Consider the following 12,120-nt stretch of genomic DNA (forward strand, 5'->3'; position numbering starts at 1 on the left):
AGTGGCTAAACAAATTTATATTCCCACCAGCAGAGTAGGATGGTTTCCCTTTTCTCCATATCCTCGTCAGCACTTGTTATTTCTTGTCTTTGGATAGTGGCCATTCTTACTGGTGTAGGGTGATATCTCATTGTGGTTTTGATTTGCATTTCCCTGATAATTAGTGGTGCTGAGCAACTTTTCATGTGCCTGTTGGCCATCTGTATGTCCTTGAAAAAATAATCTATTCAGGTCTTCTGCCCATTTTTTAATTGGGTTACTTGTTTTGTTTTATGGTGTTGAGTTGTATGAATTCTTTATATATATATTTAGGATATTCTCCAGTTATTGGCTATTTCATTTGTAAATATATTCTCCCATCCAGTAGGTTACCTTCTGGTTTTGTTGATATGCAGAAGCTTTTTTGTTTGATGTAGTCTCACTTGTTTATTTTTGCTTTTGTTTTCCTTGCCCAACAAGACATAGGTGGAAAAAGAATACTCATAGTGATATTCAAGAGATTCTATGTTTTCTTCTAAGAGTTTTATGATTTCATGTCTTGTTACATTTAGGTCTTTAATCCATTTCGAGTTTACTTTTGTGTATGGTGTTAGACAATGATCCAGTTTTATTCTCTTGTGTGTAACTTCACAATACCATTTATTGAAGAGACTGTCTTTTCCCCATTGTGTATTCTTGCCTCCTTTGTAATATATTAATTGACCACATAGGCATGGGTTTATTTCTGGGCTCTCATTCTGTTCTACTGATCCATGTATCCTTGTGCCAGTGACATACTCTTTAATTACTGTGGCTTGAAATCTGGGAACATGATACCCCTAGCTTTGTTCTTTTTTCTCAAGATTGCTTTGGTTATTCAGGGTCTTTGGTGATTCCACATAAATTTTAGAATTATTTGCTCTAGTTCTATGAAAAATGACATTATTATCTTATGGGGATTACAATGAAGTTGCAAATTACTTTGGGCAGAATGGCCATTTTGGCAATATTTAGTCTTCCTATCCATGACCATGGGATAGATTTCCATTTATTTGTGTCTTAAATTTCTTTCTTCAATGTCTAAATAGTTTTCAGATTACTGGTCTTTCACCTCCTTGGTTTGGTTTATTCCTAAGTATTTTACTCTTTTTGATGCAATTGCAGATGGAATTTTTTCCATGATTTGTCTTTCTGCTAGTTCATTATTAGTGTGTAGAAATGGAATGGATTTCTGCATATGATTTTGTGTCCTGAAACTTCACTGAATCCATTTATTCTAGTAGTTTTGTTGGTGAAGTCTTTAGGGTTTTCTGTATATAGTATCATATCATCTGTAAATAGTGAGTTTTACTTCATCCTCACGAATCTGTATGCTTCCTGGTTTTTTTCCCTTCTTGTCTGATTTTTGTGGCTAGGACTTCCAGTACTATGTTGAATAAAAGTGGTGAGAGTGGACATCCTTGTCTTGTTCCTGATCTTAGAGGAAAAGCTTTCAGCTTTTCACTGTGGAGAATGATGTGAGCTGTGAGTTTGTTGTATATTGCCTTTATTATGTTGAGATATGTACCCTTTTATGACTCAACTTTGTTTGAGAGTTTTTGGCATGAATGGATGTTGAATTTTGTCAAATGCTTTTTTGGCATCTATTGAGATGATAATATGGTTTTTACCCTTCCTTTAGTTAATGTGGTATATCACATTGATTGATTCATGGATATTACATCATATTTGCATGCCTGGAATAAATCCCTCTTAGTTGTGATGAACAATCCTTTGATACATATTTGAATTGAGTTTGCTAATATTTTGTTGAGGATTTTTGCATTTATGTTTGTTGGGACTACTGGTCTGTAATTTTCTTTTTCTTCCTTTTTTTTTTGTATTGTCTTCGGTTTTAGTATTAAGAGTATGCTGGCCTCATAGAATGAGTTTGTAGTATTCCCTCCTCGATTTTTTGGAATACTTTAAGAAGTCTAGGCATTAACTCTTCTTTAAGTGTTTGGTACAGTTCATTCATGAAGCCGTCTGGGCATGGCCTTTAGTTTCTTCAGTTTTTGGGTTATTTGATTACCAGTTCTATTTCATTACTAATGATTGGTCTGTTCAGATTCCATTTCTTTTTGGGTCAGCCTTCTAAGATTGTATGTTTCTAGGACTTTATCCATTTCTTCTAGGTTGTCCTATTTTTTGGTGTATAATTTTTTGTAGAATTCTGTTATAATTCTTTAAAATTCTGTGGCATTTGTTGTAACTTCTTTTGTATTTCTGATTTTGTTTGTTTCCTGTCTTTTTTTCTTGATAAATGTGGCTAAGGGTTTTTCTATTTTGTTTATCTTTATTGATACTTTTTTTTCTATTGTTTTCCTAGTTTCTGTTTGTTTTATTTCTGCTCTGATCTTTATTATGTCTCTCCTTCTACTAACTTTGGGCTTTGTTCTTCTTTTTCTAGCTCCTTTAATTGTAAGGTTAAATTGTTTATTTGAGATTGATTGTTCTTGTTTCTTGAGGTAGGCCTGTATTGCTATAAACTTCCCTCTTAGAACTACCTTTGCTACATCCCACATATTTTGAACCATTGTGTTTGTTTTGTCTCCATTTATTGTTAGATTTCTTCTTTGCTCTATTCACTGATCCATTGATTATTTAGAAGCATGTGGCTTAGCCTCTACATGTTTGGTTTTTTTCCAGTTTTTTTTTGTAATTGATTTCTAGTTTCATATCACTGTGGTCTGAAAAGATACTTGATATAATTTCAGTCTTTTTAAATTTATTGAGACTTATTTTGTGTCCTAATATGTGATCTGTTCTAGAGAGTGTTCTATGTGCACTTGAAGAATGTGTATTCTCTTTCCTTTGGGTGGAATGGTCTATATATATCTGTGAAGCCCATCTGGTCTAATGTGTCCTTCAGCACCACTGTTGCCTTATTTGTTTTCTGTCTATATGATGTATGCATTGATGTAAGTGAAGTATAAAAGTCACCTTAGTATTATTGTGTTTTTTTCCATTTCTCCCTTTATGTCTGTTAGTATTTGCTTTATGTATTTAGGTGCTCCTGTGTTGGGTACATAGATATTTATAATTGCTATAGCCTCTTGTTGGATGATCCCTTTGTCAGTATGTAATGTCTTTTGTCACTTGTTACTTTCTTTGTTTTGAAATCTGTTTTGTCTGATATAAGTATTCCACTCCTGCTTTTCTCTCCTATTTGTGTGGAATATCCTTTTCCATTCCTTCACTTCAGTCTATATGTGTCTCTAGGTCTGAAATGAGTCTTTTGTAGGCAGCATATAGATGGGTTGTGTTTCTTTATCCATTCAGCCATCCTATATCTTTTGATTGGTGCATTTAGTACATTTAAAGTAATTATTGTATTTACTGCCATTTTGTTCATTGTTTTCTGGTTGTTTATGTAGTTCTTCTCTGTTCTTTCTTCCTCTCTTGCTGTCTTCCCTTGTGTTATTTAGTGTCATGTTTGGATTCCTTTCTGTTTGTTGTTTCTGTTATAGGCTTTAGGTTTGTGGTTACTATAAACAGTCTATAAAGTTGATGGTTGCTTAATTTCAAATACATTCTAAAAGTACTACCTTTTAATTCTTACTCCTCTACCTTTTATGTATATGATGTCATCATAATCTACATCTTTTTATTTTGTGTATCCCTTGGCTAATTTTGTGTGTAGTTGATTTTACTGGTTTTGTTTTTTGAAGTTCATACTTGATTTGTGGTTGGTCTACTACATTTACTATAGATTTATTTTCACTGGTAAAAAATATTTAGGTTTAAGAATATTTCCATATAAAGACGTTCCTTTAACATACCCTGTAAGGCTGATTTAATGGTGATTAATTCTTTTAATCTTTGTTTATTTGGAAAACTCCAGATCTCTCCTTCAGTTCTGAATGATAACCTTGCTGGGTAGAGTATTCTTGGTTGTAGATTTTTTTTTTCCCCTTTCAGCACTTTGAACATTTCCCTCCCTTCTGGTTTATAAAGTTTCTGCTGAGAAATCTGCTGATAGCCTTATGGAGTTTCCCTTATAGGTAACTGTCTTTCTCTCTGTCACTGCTTTTAAGACTCTCTCTTTATCTTTAATGATTGCCATTTTAATTACTATGTGTGTACATACTAAATAATTATTGTGTGTCTTGGTGTGGACCTCCCTGGGTTCATCTTGTTAGGAGCTCTCTGTGCTTCCAGGACCTGGGTATATATTTCCTTCCTCAGATTGAGGAAGTTTTCAGCTATTAGTTCTTCACATAAACTTTCTACCACTTTGTCTCTTTCTTCTCCTTCTGGGACCCCAGTTGTGAGAATAGTGTTTCATTTGAAGTTGTTGCACAGCTCTCTTAGCATCTTCTCATTTTTAGAAAATTTTTTTCTGTGTTTTCCTCAGCTAGTTATTTTCTACTACCCTGTCTTCCAGATCACTGATCCATTCCTCTGCCTCCTATAGCCTACTGTTCATTTCCTCTACTGCATTTTTCAGTTATTGTGTTCTTCATCTCTGAATGGCTTTTTTACATTTTGTATGTCTATGTTGAAGTTCTTCCTGAGATTATCAATTATTTTTCCCAGTTCAGTGATCATCTTTAAGACCATTACTTTGGGAGGAAGGATGCCTCCGCAGTGTTTACTAGGCCTCTGATCTCTCCCAGAGCCCTGCCCCCGGCTCTGGAAAGCTTCCAGGAAATGTCCCCGTTATCACTCCTCGGGCTGGGGGCTCAGAGCGGGCGGTCCCCTCTGCCCCGCTCCAGCCCTTCCACAGGCACGTGCTTGCTGGCAGGGCCGCTGCGCCGTAGTCCTCAGGCAGCAGCACCCGGGCTCAGGTTCCCTGCGCACCACACCATGGTCCCGCCCGCAACTCTGCCCACTTGGGGATGAGGGTCTTGGGTGGGCGCTGCGGGGCGCTGCTGGCGTGCCTCACCCTAGTGCTTCCCGTCTCAGAGGCAAACTTTTTGGCAAAGCAACATGCTTCACAAGTCCTAGTTAGGAAACGTCGTGCAAATTCCATGTTTGAAGAAACCAAAGAGGGTAATCTTGAAAGAGAATGCATTGAAGAACTATGCAGTAAAGAAGAAGCCAGGGAGATCTTTGAGAATAACCTTGAAACAGAATATTTTAATCCAAAATACTTAGGGTGTCTGGGCTCTCACCGAGCTGGATTATTCACTGCTGCACGTCTGTCAACTAATACTTACCCTGACCTAAGGAGCTGTGTCAATGCCATTCCAGACCAGTGTAAACCTCTGCCATGCAATGAAGAAGGGTATATGAGCTGCAAAGATGGCCAAGCTAAGTTCACTTGCCTTTGTAAACTGGGTTGGCAAGGGCAGAAGTGTGAATTTGATATAAATGAATGCAAAGACCCCTCAAATGTAAATGGAGGTTGCAGCCAGATTTGTGATAATATACCTGGAAGTTACCACTGTTCTTGCAAAAGTGGTTATTCTATGCTTTCAAATAAAAAGGACTGCAAAGATGTGGATGAATGCCTCACAAAGCCAAGCATTTGTGGCACAGCTGTATGCAAGAACATCCCAGGAAACTATGAATGTGTGTGTGCTGAAGGCTACAGATACAATTCCATTTCAAAGTCTTGTGAAGATGTGGATGAATGCTCTGAGAACATATGTTCTCAGCTGTGTGTCAATTACCCTGGAGGTTACTCATGTTATTGTGATGGGAAGAAAGGATTCAAACTTGCACAAGATCAGAAGAGTTGTGAGGCTGTTCCAGTGTGCCTTCCCTTGAACCTTGACAAAAATTTTGAATTACTTTACTTGGCAGAGCAGTTTGTAGGGGTTGTTTTATATTTAAAATTTCGTTTGCTGGAAATCACCAGATTTTCAGCTGAATTTGATTTCCGGACATATGATTCAGAAGGTGTTATCCTGTATGCAGAATCTCTTGATCACTCATCTTGGTTTCTAATTGCACTTCGTAATGGAAAGATTGAAGAATGAATATACAACCAAAATCACAACTGGAGGAAAAGTTATTAATGATGGTCTATGGAATACGGTCTCTGTGTAAGAATTAGAACAGAGTATTAGTGTAAAAATAGCTAAAGAAGCTATAATGAACATAAATAAACCTGGAAGCCTTTTTAAGCCTACAAATGGATTTCTAGAAACCAAAGTATATTTTGCAGGATTTCCTTCGAAAGTGGAGAATGCACTCATTAGACCGATTAACCCTCGTCTAGATGGATGTATACAAGGCTGGAATTTGATGAATCAAGGAGCTTCAGGAGTACAGGAAATCATTCAAGAAAAGCAAAATAAGCATTGTCTTGTCACTGTGGAAAAGGGTTCCTACTATCCTGGTTCCAGAGTTGCTCAGTTTGGCATAGATTACTATAATGTATCCAATACTGAGGGTTGGCAAGTAAATGTGTCCATGGATATCTGCCCATCTGCAGGCACCGGGGTTCTGTTTGCCTTGGTTTCCAGTAGCACAGTGCCCTTTGCCTTGTCCCTGGTGGACTCTGTCTCACAAAATCTTCAGGATATCCTGGTATCTGTTGAAAATATGGTAATATCTCGGATAGAGGCCGTATATCTGTGTACAGATCAGCAATTCCACCTGGAATTCAAAGTCAGCAGAAACAATCTGGAGCTCTTGACTCCATTTGAAAAACATACTGTCTACTCAGAAGACCTTCAAAGACAGCTTGCCATCTTGGACAAAGCAATGAAAGGAACAGTGACCACTTACCTGGGTGGGCTTCCAGATGTTCCATTCAGTGCCACACCAGTGAATGCCTTTTATAATGGCTGTATGGAAGTGAACATTAACAGTGTACAGTTGGATCTGGATGAAGCCATTTCTAAACATAATGATATTAGAGCTCACTCATGTCCATCGATCTGGAAAAACACAAACGATTATTAAGGAATTTTTCTCTGCTAATAATACCTTTTCTCCTGTGTGTAATTATATAGTTCTGTTTCAATAGCTGAAGGGTTATATCTGTAATGTGCAGACTTTGACTATTTTGTGGTACTTTCACCTTCCTGGAATTTTAAAAATGCCTTTTTTCAGAAAACAAGATTCTCTTATGATATGAATCATATTAAAAAATCATTACCTAAAAAAAAAAAGACCATTACTTTGAATTCTTTATAAGGAAGATTGCTTATCTCCACTTCATTTAGTACTTTTTCTAGTGTTAATTTTGTTTGAACTTTGTTCTTTTGTTTGGAACATTCTCCTCTGACTCCTCATTTTGTCTTGGTTCTGTGTTTCTTCCTTTGTATTAGATAGATCAGGTATGCCTTCTGGTCTTACAAGTTGTGGCTTTATGTAGTAGGCATCCCAGGTGCCCAGAAGCACAAACCCCCCTGCTCTGTGGAGCCCAGTTCTCTGTTTTGGCTAAGCCATGGCTGCTTTTGTTTGGCTATGGGTGGGACCCATATTTCTGTCTGTCTGCCAGGAGTGGTGGATACCTACTGGTAGCCTCTGTGCCCTTTGTGCGATGTCTGGCATTTTTGCTGGGATGCATAATGGGCAGGGATGCCCTGTGCTTGTCTGTCAACAGTGGCCAACTACTTCTGAGCTGAGCATGTTAAGTGGGGTGGGTCTTTGAGGGAATGCTGGGGCTGAGTCAGCAGGTTAGTTGGAGAGTTTCATAGATGGCTCCTGCAAGTGTCTGGCCAGTGGGGCTAGGGAGGGCTGGAAAAGTGTTGTAGACCTGCCCTTTCTCCTCCAGAGAGACCTTCAAATCCCTGCCCCTCTGCACATTTCCCAAGGCCCACAAATCTTTCAAACTATCTACCTCTGGCCTGTGTTTCTGCTACCTCTGTGTTGGGTCTCAGAGGGATCAACAGAGCTTGACAGTCCTCCAAAAGTGACTGGAGACTCAGCCCACCACAGCACTCCAACTCTCTAGTGTTCAGTCCTATTAATCTTCAAAGCCCAATGCAGTGGGGTCTTTCTGAAGCAGATCCCCAAGACCAGAGTGTGACAAGTTTCTGAGTGTTTATCCCCTCTGTACTCTGTTCCTCTCCCTCCCACTTCTGGGATGGGGGAAGGGCTTGGATTCAGATTGATTTAGGCTCTGCCCATTTATCCTTCTCAGTGTGGTCTTCTTTGCTTGACAGTCTGTTCTTTTGTAGACAGTCTGTTCTGCAGTCTTCAAGTTGCTCTCAGTTAGTTGTATCCAATGTAGTTGCTTCCTTGGTGTGTGAGGGAGGAGGATATCACAGTGATCTCCTATTCCAACATCTTCAGCCAGCCAGAGCAGAAGTTTTTAGTTTTGATGAAATCAAATTAATCCGTATTTTTCATTTATGGATTGTCTTTTTGATATATGTCTAAGAACTCTTCAACAAGTCCTGGGTCCTTAAGATTTTCTCCTGTTTTCTTTTTTTCTTAATTCATTTTATTATCATTAATCTACAATTACATGAAGAACATTATGGTTACTAGACTCCCCCCTTCACGAAGTCCCCCCCTTCAAACCCCATTACAATCACTGTCCATCAGCGTAGTAAGATGCTGTAGACTCACTACTTGTCTTTTTTGTGTTGCACATCCCTCTCTATGCCCCCCCACACATTATGCATGCTAATCGTAAGGCCCCCTTTCTTTTTCCCTGCCCTTATCCTGCCCTTCCCACCCCTCCTGCCCAGTCCCTTTCCCTTTGGTAACCGTTAGTCCATTCTTGGGTTCTGTGTTTCTGCTGCTGTTTTGTTCCTTCAGTTTTTCTTTGTTCTTATACTCCACATATGAGTGAAATCATTTGGTACTTTCTCCGCCTGGCTTACTTCACTGAGCATAATACCCTCCAGCTCCATCCATGTTGTTGCAAATGGTAGAATTTGTTTTCTTCTTATGGCTGAATAATATTCCATTGTGTATATGTACCACATCTTCTTTATCCATTCATCTACTGATGGACATTTAGGTTGCTTCCATTTCTTGGCTATTGTAAATAATGCTGTGATAAACATAGGGGTGCATCTGTCTTTTTCAAACTGGGCTGCTGCATTCTTAGGGTAAATTCCTAGAAGTGGAATTCCTGGGTCAAATGGTATTTCTATTTTGAGCTTTTTGAGGAACCTCCATACTGCTTTCCACAAAGGTTGAACTAATTTACATTCCCACCAGCAGTGTAGGAGGGTTCCCCTTTCTCCATATCCTCACCAACATTTGTTGTTGTTTGTCTTTTGGATGGTGGCAGTCCTTACTGGTGTGAGATGATATTCATTGTGGTTTTAATCTGCATTTGCTAATCTGATGATTAGCAATGTAGAGCATCTTTTCACGTGCCTGTTGCCATCTGAATTTCTTCTTTGGAGAAGTGTCTGTTCAGATCCGCTGCCCATGTTTTAATTGGGTTATTTGCTTTTTGTTTGTTGAGGCATATGAGCTCTTTGTATATTTTGGATGTCAACCCCTTATCGGATATGTCATTTATGAATATATTCTCCCATTCTTTCTGTAGGATGCCTTTTTGTTCTACTGATGGTGTCCTTTGCTGTACAGAAGCTTTTTATTTTTAGTTTGATATAGTCCCACTTGGTCATTTTTGCTTTTGTTTCCCTTGCCTGGGGAGATATGCTCATGAAGTTGTTCATGTTTATATTCAAGAGAGTTTTGCCTATATTTTCTTCTAAAAGTTTTATAGTTTCATGAATTACATTCAGGTCTTTGATCCATTTTGAGTTTACTTTTGTGTATGGAGTTAGACAGTAATCCAGTTTCATTCTCTTACATGTAGCTGTCCAGTTTTGCCAACACCAGCTGTTGAAGAGGCTGTCATTTCCCCATTGTATATCCATGGCTCCTTTATCATATATTAATTGACCATATATGCTTGGGTTAATGTCTGGAGTCTCTATTCTGTTCCACTGGTGTGTGGCTCTGTTCTTGTGCCAGTACCAAATTATCTTGATTACTGTGGCTTTGTAGTAGAGGTTGAAGTTGGGGAGCAAGATCCCCCCAACTTTATTCTTCATTCTCAGGATTGCTTTGGCTATTTGGGGTCTTTGGTGGTTCCATATGAATTTTTTAACCATTTGTTCCAGTTCATTGAAGAATGCTGTTGGTAATTTGATAGGGATTGCATCGAATCTGTATATTGCTTTGGGCAGGATGGCCATTTTGACGATATTAATTCTTCCTAGCCAGGAACATGGGATGAGTTTCCATTTGTTAGTGTCCTCTTTAATTTCTCTTAGGAGTGTCTAGTAGTTTTCAGGGTATATAGGTCTTTTACTTCCTTGGTTAGGTTTATTCCTAGGTATTTTATTCTTTTTGATGCAGTTGTGAATGGAATGGTTTTCCTGATTTCTCTTTCTGCTAGTTCATCGTTAGTATATAGGAATACAACAGATTTCTGTGTGTTAATTTTGTATCCTGCAACTTTGCTGAATTCAGATATTAGTTCTAGTAGTTTGGGGGTGGATTCTTTCAGGTTTTTGATGTATAATATCATGTCATCTGCAAACAGGGACAGTTTGACTTCTTCCTTGCCAATCTGGATGCCTTTTATTTCTTTGTGTTGTCTGATTGCGTTGGCTAGGACCTCCAGTACTATGTTGAATAAAATCTATACATGTTTTGTTAGTTTTACTCCTAAGTATTTCATTTTCTGTAGATCTAACTTCCATGAAGTTATAGGATCAATCAAAGGATTTCATGTTTGTGCTTTTGGGGGAGTTGGTTCACTTTCCTTATATTGTAAAATTTATGTGAGTAGTGTTCTTAATATTCCCCTATTATCCTTTTTATATCTACATGGTCTGTAGTGATACTAATTTTTCCATTCCTTATGTTTGGCCGTTTGTGTCATCTTAGTTTTTGTGAGTCTTGGCAGAGATTTGTTAATTTTACTGATCTTTGGTGTAACAAGCTTTTATTTCATTGACTTTTTAGTTTTCAATTCCATTGATTTCAGCTCTTAAATTTATTATGTCCTGCCTCCTGTGAGATAGAAATTGAAGTCACTGATTCCATGCCACCTCCCTTGACATTTGGAGGAGAAGGGCCTCCTCTTTGCTGGAGTTGAAGTTCTGGGTTTATGCCTCTGTTGATACTTTCCTGGCTGGTAGGGGCATGGGTGCCTGTTTACTACTTCCCATATGTTCTTCTTTGGCACACCTAAGAAATGGTGTCATCAAGGTACGAGAGTTTACTGGCAGGGAGCATTAAAAGTCCTGAATGTCCAGTATGCCTCCTGCCACCAGCTTAGCCTTGAAGCAGAGAGGTACCTCTTTACTGCCCTGGAGGTAGTCAAACTCCTCACATGATCTCTACTGATACTGCAGGGGACCTCATTATCATCCAGTGGGGACCAAAGCCCCAGTTTCCCACCTGGCTTCTCTGACATTCTCAGCCGGGGGTGATTGGGGCACCTGGTTTCTTCTTGGCCAGGGTTGAAGTCTGTGCTTCCCACTGGGCCTTTGCTGGTGGGAAAGGGAGCATGGTTTTTTCTGTGATGTTTAGCTGGAATAAAGCAGATGCTATAAAAAATTTCTGTCTTGTGAGCATTTGCCTTTTCTGATCCTTTGGGTAGAAAGACTAGGCTTTACTGGGCTTTTTTGTTTGTTTATACTTATTGGTGTTCTGAGATTGTGGTTTCATGAACACTTTGACATATATGAGGATAAAAGAAAACCAGTGAACTCACCACTGTCATTCCAGGAACCCCAAAGTCTCAAGCTAGTCTTGCTACCTTCTCGCTACCTCTCACATTCTTCTTATGATTGTTTTATGTAGAATGTCTATAGCTTTTCGCTCTTCTTGTCTGGAGGAATAAGGAAAAATTTGTTTACTGAATCCTTCCTTCTCTTTTGTGAAATGCATAGTTACATATTTACAACTTCAATTCTTTGTTAGTACTATGTTTGGGTTGTTTTATTTTTTTCTAATTTGGGGTTTGTCTTCTCACTTTCTTAATGGTAATCTTTTGACCAGGTGTAGTTCTTAATATCAGTGGAATTGAATTCATTAATCTATCCCTTATGCTCTTGTCTTTTGTTTCTTGCTTAAGAAATTTATTCATGATCAAAGGTTACACAGATACTCTATATTTTCATTTGAAAGTTTTGAAGTTCTCAATCTACCCAAAACAATTATTTTTTTAATTGAGTGGAGATCTAATTTCATCCCCCTCCCACTGTAGAGAACTAA

General features: G+C 38.4%; 2 protein-coding genes across 4 annotated transcripts in view; both read left to right on the plus strand.

Moving 5' to 3' along the window:
• Positions 1-12,120, plus strand: part of TRIM24 (tripartite motif containing 24) — a 125,338-nt gene that overhangs the window by 56,169 nt on the left and 57,049 nt on the right. The gene's annotated exons all lie outside the window — the stretch shown is intronic.
• LOC118922572 (vitamin K-dependent protein S-like) lies at positions 4,780-7,085 on the plus strand. Its single transcript, XM_036905477.2, is given in 2 exon segments — positions 4,780-5,932; positions 5,934-7,085. Coding segments are annotated over 2 exon segments (2,016 nt in total). The 5' UTR covers positions 4,780-4,859; the 3' UTR covers positions 6,877-7,085.

Source organism: Manis pentadactyla, chromosome 7 (assembly GCF_030020395.1).
Source record: "Manis pentadactyla isolate mManPen7 chromosome 7, mManPen7.hap1, whole genome shotgun sequence".
Classification (NCBI taxonomy): Eukaryota; Metazoa; Chordata; class Mammalia; order Pholidota; family Manidae; genus Manis; species Manis pentadactyla.